The sequence below is a fragment of the Apium graveolens genome, chromosome 6, assembly GCF_009905375.1.
Source record: "Apium graveolens cultivar Ventura chromosome 6, ASM990537v1, whole genome shotgun sequence".
Classification (NCBI taxonomy): domain Eukaryota; kingdom Viridiplantae; phylum Streptophyta; class Magnoliopsida; order Apiales; family Apiaceae; genus Apium; species Apium graveolens.
This window is the reverse complement of record NC_133652.1, coordinates 221,723,769-221,735,089: the sequence shown is the minus strand read 5'-3', so window position 1 is coordinate 221,735,089 and position 11,321 is coordinate 221,723,769. Positions and strand designations below refer to the sequence as shown.

General features: G+C 33.5%; 1 protein-coding gene and 1 long non-coding RNA gene across 4 annotated transcripts; one reads left to right on the top strand and one right to left on the bottom strand.

Moving 5' to 3' along the window:
- Nucleotides 1-1,239: 1,239 nt before the first annotated feature.
- Nucleotides 1,240-3,675, bottom strand: LOC141668152 (uncharacterized). Of its 3 annotated transcripts, XR_012552940.1 has the most exons (6): nt 3,266-3,675; nt 2,890-3,008; nt 2,319-2,631; nt 1,862-2,229; nt 1,595-1,686; nt 1,240-1,436 (listed from the first exon to the last, which is right to left on the bottom strand). It is a non-coding gene; the product is annotated as an uncharacterized LOC141668152 (long non-coding RNA). The 3 variants fall into 3 exon arrangements; XR_012552939.1 differs by lacking the exon at nt 2,319-2,631; XR_012552941.1 differs by lacking the exon at nt 2,319-2,631 and having other exon boundaries at nt 1,898-2,229.
- Nucleotides 3,676-8,320: 4,645 nt separating this feature from the next.
- Nucleotides 8,321-9,822, top strand: LOC141666821 (lysM domain receptor-like kinase 3). Its single transcript, XM_074473029.1, has one exon. It carries the CDS (start codon nt 8,429-8,431, stop codon nt 9,713-9,715), a length of 1,287 nt encoding a protein of 428 aa, XP_074329130.1. The 5' UTR covers nt 8,321-8,428; the 3' UTR covers nt 9,716-9,822.
- Nucleotides 9,823-11,321: the final 1,499 nt, after the last annotated feature.

Here is an 11,321-nt window from a genome sequence, read left to right as displayed (position 1 = left end):
TAGTGGCTTGTGTTATATAATTAGCCCCGTTTAGGGTTGTTTAACTTATCTGCGCACATGATTAGTGTGGATTAGGGATAATTAGTGGCTTGTGCATAGTAATTAGCCCTGATTAAGATAAATTAGCTTTGTTTAAGGGCGATTAGCCTCGATTAAGGTCAGTTAGGGTACTTTAGCTTGAAATTAGGTTGTATTGGGCCTAATTAACGGTTTGTACAAAACAATTAGCCCTCATTAGGGCCAGTTAGCAGCTTTCACCCTATACTTAACCTTGACAAAGGTTAAAGGGTGATAAACGCTTGCTTTTTAGTCCTGATTAGGACTATTTAGTGTCAAACACTATTCAATTAGCATGTCTAAATGCCCTAAGTGTGTATACTCACACTAAAAAAGTATAAGTCATTATAAACATGTAGGTCGCTCCACACTTTACGATAAAATGACGATACCCATGAAGAGTTGATACCCATGAAAGGCCAATACACATGAAGGGCCGATATACGAGAAGGGACAAAAGTACCACGAGTTGCGAATAAACCATTAACTTCCACGAAAACTTGAGTAATTTCCCCGGGAGTTGGGGGAAAATGATATGGATAAAAAATACATCTTAAAGACACATTAAATGTCAAATTAATTACATTTGGAATTTTTGTCCAAAGCCCAATACAAACCAGGTTGGTTAAGACTTGTTACAGAATAAAGACGGCCTAAGTCGTCAAGGCCCATGAGTCAAGGTTGTTAAAACCCATGAGAAGAAGTCCTCAAGGTCCACGAACAAAAGTTCACTACTAGAAAAATGCCCTTAGACATCGGTTATAAACCGATGTCTTTTTTTTCAAACCGATGTCTTCGCATGTGTAGAGAAAGGTAGGGGTCTTTAATATCGGTTTTTAGCCGATGTTAAAAATGTACATAGACATCGGTTTTTTTAGCAAACTGATGTATAATATGGCATATCACATCAACTTCAATTAGGTTGGCAATGTTAAATATGGCATATCACATCGGTTTCACTTAGGTTAGCGATGTGAAAGTCCCTATTTACATCATTTTTCATGTCAAAATTGTTGTGTTTTGCTTATTTTTGACATCAGTTGGTTAATAATTAAATGATATTATATATATCCAAGATACATCCTACTACTTTAATTAAAATAAAAGGTATATCAATAAAAAACAATCTTAAACGAGAACAAATATATACCAAAAAAATTATATATCAACATTCAACCAACATATTTCTGTATCTACATCTACGTCAACATTAAAAACTATCTATTTACAATCACATTCCTAAACTATCTAGCTCACTAAAGCCGCATTCCTCAAGCAATTGTCCCTGGATGGATATGCTGCTAAACCATAAAAAGTATCAGCTGAAGCAAAGTTGGTAGCATCACGTACAGCTCCCTCTTGAGCTTGCAAGCCATTTACTAAATCATAAAATTTACATATATTCATTTAAATTGTCTTGTTCAAAAGAAACATAAAATACAATGTAATCAGAGCATTAAAAGAGCTGAATGCAATGATTAAGGACGTCATATTATGTCATTATATATTACTGCAACTGCAAGGCATAACTTATTACCCTGAAGGATGCTGGTCATCTCCAAGACCTCTTTCAATTATTGCAACAGCCCCAAGATCAAAAAGTCTTTTATCAAGCTTCTTTGCAACAAACTGTAGAACGAAAATAGAGATATAAGTTTCACAAACCACAATATAATTCTACCAGATAAATATGAGGTAAATATAAGCAAAATTAAAAAAATAAAAGTGTACATTGCATTGTATTTCTGATAACCTATTATAATCAAAATATACTCATCATCATCAGCAATATAAATCCTAGGACCTGAGTTTCTTGGTTTCTTCGGCTTTCTAGTATTACCTCCCTGGGGAAAAGCAAACCCGGTACCTCTTGAGGAAAAGGAAAGGCATTAACTCCTCGAGGAATATTCCACATCTTTGAGAATGGTTGCCAATTCAAAGCATCTGCTCTACGTTTCTCAAATTCGGACAATGAAATCCCAATTGGGAAATATCCCCAATAACTCACATGTATATAGATCAGGCTAGTACTTGCATGATCATATTCTGATTATTTAGCAGTGCAGATTTGTCTTCTTGCTTGCTTAACGGACAAAGTCAGCTAATCATGTGTTCCACCTTGGAAGTATCTCCTCTCCTATTAAGAGAAGACGGACCTATAACCATATATCCCTGAATTACCAAGAACGGAGAAAACTTTACACCAATAACCACAAGAGCAATTATACACAAATTTCCCTTTAAACAATAAGTTTTCTTACAATATCTCTAGTTGCATCCAAAATATGAACATGATTAATTTCCACCATCACACATAAGTCAACAAACCGCCATGAAAACATTTATGTCAAACCAATACTTAGGTGTTTCTAATATAAAACATATCTGTGTAGAAACGGCATCAGATTCACCATCTTCCCCATTGTCTTCATGTCCTCTCACAAGTGACTGCTAACAAAATCAAACATAATAAAATAGTGCAGGTCCTGCCCCAGTACATCAGTTGACTAAGACTTCAAACATCCCGTATTTGCCACATGCTGACTTACAGACCGATGTGATCCAACTACACGCCTATTTTATAAATTACTAAATTAAGATTCTACAAGCACTCAACTCAACTTAAAATGCTCGGAATCATTTCAAATCTCAGACATCTGAGCACAATTTACACATATTAATCTACACATATAAATAGAAAATAAATATCAGTATAAGAAGAGTTTCAGCATTTAATTTTGAAATCTAGTGGATAGCAAATAAACAACGTAACTGTTCTCATGTTAGAATATAAACTTTAAAACACTTCCATATATTAGTATTAACAAATACCTAGATTCATCAGAAGAGAGATGATTCTGGTATCTCTGATCATCTATACCGGTTATCTTTAATCATTTCCATGATATTGAAATGCACACCCCTCCTTTTTTCTTCTCCAACCAAACCTCCTGCAAATTTTGTTTTTTTGTAAAAAAACAATCATATTCCAAATCTTCTAGTAACTACTTGTACAGGAACATAAAAACAAATCGATTCACACGGTAACCAAAAACAAAGAAAAAACATGGAAGAAAAAACAAAGAAACAACACTAGCAGTAACAATAACAAGGCCACCAGTACAACTTATATAGATCTGTAAACCCAACTTCTTTCAAGATTAACAATACATACACGAACTTTTAATCGATTAGAAGTTCATTTTACCTAATCAAGCAAACTCGACTTCTTTCAACACTAACAAAACTCCAGAGTCCTGTAAACAAAACTCTATTAAAATAAAAAACATAAAATTTGAAAATAAATTCGAAATAAACTTACTTTTCTCACACAAATCGAGTAGACCCAACTTCTTTCAAGATTATTTAGCACCAATCAAGCTTGATTTAGGAATTAATCGAGTTTAATTAAAGGTTTGTACAAATAGGGGTATAATTAGGTTTAGAGAGAGTGATTGAGAAGAGAGACGGTGAGAGATGAGAGAGAATGAGAGAATAGAATAGAGAGACTGAGAGAAGAGAGAACAAAGAACAGAGACGAGACAGTGAGAGAGGAGCGAGAAGAGAGAATAGAGAATGAGAAAGAGAAAAGAGAGAATGAGGGAGAGAGGGGGGAAACAGTTTTGGTTAGGGGGAAACTGAGAATAATTTTTTTGGTCTGAGGGGGGAATTTTTTGGTATATTAATGGGGGAAAGAAAGAAGCGGGCTTTTTTTATTTTTTTAAAAACAATTATAGACATCGGTTGGTTAAGATACCGATGTCTTACAACACCTTTAACATCGGTTTTAAAGCGACCGATGTTAAAAATATTTTTAATATCGGTGACATTTCTAACCGATGTTAAAGGGATGATGTCGTAGACACTATTTCTAGTAGTGGTTGTCCACGGACTAGGCCCAATACGGCTGAAAGACCAAGACATGACGTCCAACATGGACACTAACTCCTACAAGAAAGAATCTACAATCCTTTACTTTACAGGAGTCCTAATTACAGTCTAAGTTGGAGACTTATTTATCAAGTCTCCCAACACGAGTCTAACCCTAGACTCGCCTCTATATAAAGGGCTCTACCCCTCAATCTAAAACCACATTTTTGGCCTGATTCTCTACAACACAGAGATATGTGTGTAGGCATCTTGCGAGGACAACTAGTCCACAATCGCAAGCGCCGCCATTAATGTTTGAACCTCGCAAACCCTAGAATTAAATACTAATGAACCTTAGTTTTTATTCCACAACAAAAATCATTTAACATTTTTTAGAATAAATTTTGATACCCAATTTGATATCCGTGGCACTACTCTTCTAAAAGATCCTTAATGTTTTGTATGCTCAATGTTTTTTTGTGAAATTTTGTTGTTTAATTGTACTCCCCCGTCCCATATTTCATGTCTCTTTTGAAAAAATTACGTATATTAAGAAAAATGTTATTTGAATAAGATTTTCCACCAAATACCCTTATTGTACATTGAAAAATGAGAATTGAGTTAAGTTTTAAAAAAGTAAAATTTTAGAAATAATATATACAAAAATAGCTTTTGAAAATCACCCTTATATTTGTGTTGAAATAAGATATGGATATATAATTTGGAATTTTTTTTTTCCAAAAAAAATATCTATGTTGGGACGATCGGAGTACAAAGATGACAGGGAGCGTGGGAAACGTAACATGCACATTGGAACTTGCGCGTTCCAGGACATGATTACAAGGTTACGCGCAGGCGCAAACACATCTACTCCTACCTACTACTGACGCATACTCACACATCACAATATTACACAATCTTACAACACCCAACATCATAGCATCCGATAATACATTTCGATGAAATTAAAATTGACTTAAATATTAATATTAAATAGCAAAATATTAAATTAGCAGTTAACTTTACACGGTGTATTTTTATAATTGACACGGAAGCATGTGTAAGTTAAAAGTTAGACCCAAATAGACAAATGAAAATTATTATGACAAGCATGGTAACGTGAAAATAGAGAAAAATTGTACTCCCTCCGTCCCAATCAATTCTTTATGTTTGTTTTGGGCACGGAGGTTAAAAAATACGTATAAAGTAGTGAAAAAAAAAAATTTGGGTGAAGTGGTGAGACCCATTGATTTTTAATGTATAAAAAAGATATAGTGGAGTAAAAGTAGTGTGAAAGGGAAGGAAAAGTGAGAAAGTGGTGGGACCCATTATTTTTGGTAAGTTTTGAAATGTAAAGAATTTGATGGGACATCTCAAAAAGGAAACCGTAAAAAAATGGTTGAGACGGAGGGAGTAACTAAAGTAAAAATGACAAAATATAATTATACTATTGCAATTTTAAATAATAATTTTAACTATAATATATTATAACTTGTTGTAATTTACTATTAGGCTAGAGTTCAAGAGATAACACTCTTAAAGTGAATGAGAATTTTTTTTAAAAAAAAATAATTTAAAAATCGAAAAATGCATTTTTTTTATTTTCATAATGCTTCCATAAGTTAATTACAAATAATAATTTATTCAAAAATTTTATAATAAATCAATAAAAAATTTATAATCTAATTTTAAATCTTATGAATTTAAAATTTTATATTTGAATCTTATAAATAATGATTCAAATCTCGATTCTAAAAATTATGTAAGAAATATTATAATGTAATAAATATTTCAAAATATTATAATTTTAATAAGTTAAAAAATATAGGGTTTTTTTTAAAAGTATTTATGTTTTAGAAAATAATTTCAAAAATACTACATGGCTTGAAAGTAATTTACAAAATACGTTTTTTTAGTTTTTATTTTTAAAAATACGATCTGCAACTCTTACAACTTCAAATGCAACTCAATTTCAAAATTTTTAAAAATAATTTTTCCGATCTGCAACCATTGCAACCTCAAATGGAGTTTGAGTTTTAATTTTTTCAAAAGTTAATTTTGGAGTTGATTTTGTTGCAGTAGTTGATTTTTGCTACCGTATTGTTGGCATATTGTGATCAATATAATGTAACTTTATAAGCAACCATAAATGATCGAAATTCAGTAACAAAATCGCTACAAATAGTTGGAGATTCATACAGAGTGGTTCGGAGATTCAACATCAAAGTTAGACATAGAAATTCCCCTGCCGGGGCCTAATTAAACAATCAAAACAAACAGATTCAACTTTTTTTTATCGAATAATTTATATGTATAATGAAAACATCCTAAACAACCCAAATTGATTCAATTTAAATCAGCTTAATAAAAAAAAGAAGATAAAGAGTGATGCAGACTGAAGAGAGAAAGAGGGTTCCATAAAATTGACATCATAATCTTCAATATTTAATCACGACTGGGTGTGTACACGTGTGTGGAGTGTTTGTGTATGTGTGTATAGACACATATAAGAGAAGGAGAGAAAGAGGACGAAGAGAGAGCGATGAAGAGAGTGAAAAAACAAAAAAAATTGAACCTATTCCGGCAATTCCAAAGGCGATGATAGTAAAAATGAGAATAGAATTAGGAGATCGTATAATCAGAAATAAGATTAAAAAATACGTATGTATAGCAATTTCCCCAAAATATATTTCAAATCACAGTTTGATTCTAAGAATTTCTCATTTTATTAAGATGGTTCTCCTGCTATCCTCGATACTATTTTTATTTTCAGTCGACCTTTCCCAGTCACGGTTACCGAAGCCATCTGTATCTTTGAAGAAAAATGAAAGCGTGGGACATGCAGCAAAGTCCATTGCACACTGCATGCGGCTCTTATTTTAGCCACAAAATCCCATGACCACAGCTGCTGCTTCTGTTCTGGTCCATGATGCTACTTTCCTCACTCATGTCTTTCTTTATTTCTTTTATTTATTGAAAAAAAACACACTCCTGTCTTTCTTATCCTCATTTAGGGGAATAAAATTTAATTATTCTTGGCCTTTATGTACAGTTCGCACCTCCCACGCTCCCGGCCAGCCTCCTCCAGTCCTCTTCATTGACATAATTAAAAATGTTTTTTAATGTGAAAAATATATTTTGACTCCATTTTTACATTAATGTACTAAAATAGGGAAATTACCTATGCATTTTCAAAGATATAATTTTTTTAATTACAAATGTAAACAGTATTTTTGATATAGGTAACTAAGTTACATTTATAAAAATACGATTACAACCAATACAACCTATAATACAACTTAATCACGTGTATTAAAATTACGGTTTATAACATTTGTAACTTGTTATAAAAATTAATTTCAAATTTTAAAAATGTTAATTATAAGGTTATATGGGTTGCATTTCAAGTTTGTAACCGAACTAATCTTAAAATCAATTTGAAAAAATATAAATAAAAAATGTGCAGAGATTGTTAATCATATTTTTAAAAGTGAAACTTAAAAAATTATTTTTAAAAAAATTACTGTATTTTAAAAAATAACCAATAAAACACAATTTAAACTATAATAACAATCGAAAATAGATGGTATAAAAATAGAGATGCACAAAAAGTTCAGGTCTGAAAATCTAAAAAGGCCCGATCCGGTCAAAACCCGGTCAAACACGGCCCGGTCCCGGCCCGGACTTCGGGCCTCGACGAACCCTATATTTTTAGGTAAAGCCCGGCCCGACCCGGTTAAAAGCCCGGGCTTCGGCCCGGCCCGGCCCGATTAAAAGCCCGGTTATAGTATGATTATTTTAATATATTTTCTTATATATTTATAAATTCACATTTACTATAAATATAAATAATATTTTAAACACATATATATTAACATATTTGTGATTCATAATATTATTTATATACTTCGTTGCATAAATAATGAAAGAAGATATAATAAATACACTATATATATTTGGATATTATTGTTATCATAACAATGATAAAACATATTATTCTATAAACATGTTTATTTTTTGTCGAACTTAAATATTTTCAAAGAAGTAATGTTTTCATAAAATATTTCATGTAAACTAATACATTTTTACGATAATATAGTTGCTAACATATGTATTCTTCGGAATTTTTAATGATACTCAATCCGATTTAAATTAGAAAAAAGCCTGGCCCGATCCGATCCGGGCCGAAAAAAAGTCCGGCCCGATCCGATCCGGCCCGAAAAAAGTCCGGTTAGGCCCGTCTCGAGGGCCCAAACGGGCTCTGACATTTTCAGAAAACCCGGTCCGGCTCAACCGGTCAAAGTAAAAGCCCAAAAAGCCCGGTCCGGTGGACCTTTTGTGCAAGATAAAAATAAGTCACAAGTGTAACCGCTACATATGCTTAAGTAGAGCATCCTTTGCCTTTTCCGCCCAAAAAAATCAGTAGACGTTCCATATTTTTGCGCCCAACCAACAACTTAAATGACAAGCTCATTCACAACCGAAACACCCAATTTCATGTATGTGTAAATCGAAGATGGCTGTTGAAGCATCTCGACCCTCACGAAGAACTCTATCCAGACGCACCAACTCAACCGAAACCTCATCATCACCACAACAACAACTCACCACCAATGAATCCTCCAACCCAACCAACAACTTCACCTCCTCCGGCTCCTCCTACCGTCTCGACACCTCCGTCGCAACCACAACCGCCCTCTCCTCCCTCTCCTCCTTCCGTAGCTCCTTACCCGAAAACCCTCACATTTATAACTTCTCCGAGATCAGGATAGCCACTAACAACTTCCTCGCCAAGCGCTTTTCACCTAATTCATCTTCCCCTTCCTGGCGCGCAATTCTTCGCGCCAAAGAAGTGATCATATTTCAACGCAAATTTCAGAAACAAATCGAAACCTCTGAGCTCAAAACGATACTTTCGACAATTTGTCGTAGTCATCATATTAGTATTATCAAACTATTAGGCGCTTCCATCTCGGGTAATCATATCTACTTAGTTTATGAATACATTAACGGCGCCAGCTTATCTGATTGTCTACGAAGCCCTAGAAATCCTAATTTCACAGTCCTTTCTACGTGGATGTCGAGGATTCAAATCGCCACAGATTTAGCACACGGATTGGATTATATTCACAACAATACAGGACAGAAAGTTAATTTAGTGCATAAATATGTCAAGAGCAGTAGCGTTGTTGTTACGGAGCCTTCATTCAACGCCAAGATCTGTCATTTCGGCGCTGCTGAGATTTGCGGAGAATCCAAAGGAAATATTGATTGCAATTATAATAATATTTTACCTGATTCGCCCATTCATACGAGTCGATCGGCGAATTCACGGTTCCAATTCCAAGGAGTGAGAGGATATATGTCTCCCGAGTTTCGATTATCCGGAATCGAAACTCAAAAGACCGATATATATGCCTTTGGAGTTGTTTTGTTGGAGCTTTTGTCAGGTGAAGAGCCGTTGAAGTACAAGTTTGATAAGAAGAGCGGAGATTATAAGCGAATTTCGGTGATTGACACGGCGGTGGAGGCGGTCGAAGGAGGCGGAGATGCAACGGAGGGACGGTTGCGGAGGTGGATTGATCGGAGATTGAAGGATTCATTTCCGGTGGATGTTGCGGAGAAGTTGACGCGTTTGGCTTTAGAATGTGTTGATGTGGAGCCGGAGAAGAGGCCGGATATGGGAAGAGTTGCCGGAAAAATATCGAAATGGTACTTAGAGTCGAGGATTTGGTCGGAGAAAGTTAGGGTTCCGACGGAGTTTTCTGTTTCTTTTGCTCCGCGGTGAATTTGAAGATGACAGTTTGATTGATACGGGAGTGGTTATTTTGATAATTTTTAATTATTTAAATGGATGATATTGTAGTTTACCTTGAAATAAATGGAGTTTTGTTACTCACTTGTTCTATAACGACAAGCAAAGGAGACTAGTCAAAAAGCCTAGTTCTAGACTTCTAGGATAGTTACCTTACTGTTAAAATAACCACTCATTTATACATCAAGCAATTAGCATTATCTGATTCGATTTGCCTTTGTTAAAATTCATCGTCATACTTGGAATGTATTTTTCCTTGTGAGAGTTTTTCGAAATATTTTGAATCACTCAAAATAACTAAAGAATAAATGATATATGATTATTTGAATTAATGTATGTTGAAACACCTATGTAATGTTCAAATATGTTACTTACACTTATGTAATGTTCAAATATGTTACTTATATATTGTTCCAACACCTACGTGCGTGTGACTGGGCTTGAACTTTTAAATTTTTAATTTGTTTTTTGACTAAGAATTATTATAATTGATTTGGTGTAATAATAATCTGGTTTTATACGGATTTGATTATTAATTAACGCGTTTTATTTAATTAACCGTGAAGTAGCGCACACGTTTCTCTCGAGCCTATATATCATCGTATCACGTTTAGGGTTAAACGATTATTCATTCGATATACACAGACGCCTCCTAAAAATTACAAACCCTATCCTCTCCCTGAACAACTCAGGTGCTCGGTTCAAGTTCGCCGAAGGTGTTGTTCGTGTAAATTCGTCGTTTTCTCATTTTATCATGAGAGGTTAACGACCTGCACATACGGTGAGGACCGTAATAGTTTTAAGGAGACAGTTATATGACTAAATTCGAAAACTTCCCCTTTATATATTTTTTATTGTTTTTCAGTTATTCTCATATTTTTATGTATTAATCGCAAGTCGTAATATTTTGTTGGGTATTGATTTGAATTCCACTAAAAAATGAAAATCTTGATTTTTATTTATCATAGCTATATGAATTCATAAATAACATTTTTTATTAATGATTAATTAGAGATTGACAAATATCAAATTATTAGAATATTTCTTTTATTGAAAGTCTTATTCAAATAACTTATTAGTCCTTTCATCCAATTTTAATAATCGTTTTTTGTAAAAACAAGATATATTAAGAAAAATTGGTTGGATAATACATTTCAAAAATTACCCTAATTTAATACACTACTTTTATACATAAGTGCAGTGGAATTGTATTGAAAATAATAAAATGGAGAGTAAATTTGAAATTTTATTTATAAATCAATATTGGATAGGTAGATGAACAATTGCTGAGGGATAAAAAATTGTCCAAAGTTACTCTCCCTACTTGGGAAAATTTTGACTTTTCTACACGTATTTTTTGAAGAACGTATTTTTTTTAAGAGGAGATTTGATCAAATACTTAAAAATATTATTTTCAAATTTTGCCATAAATAATTGTCTACAACAAAATTAATTAAAAATATCGCAGAAGTACGTGTCAAACGACTTTGCATCCACACAGAGGGGAGTAGTATTCTGTATACACACGAGTACATACTACTTTTGAAATCTACGGGCCTCACTGATTAGTGTTTGGCCC

Bases quoted from the DNA above. Each gene is read 5' to 3' on its own strand.
- LOC141666821 (XM_074473029.1), top strand. From the start codon at position 8,429: ATGTGTAAATCGAAGATGGCTGTTGAAGCATCTCGACCCTCACGAAGA.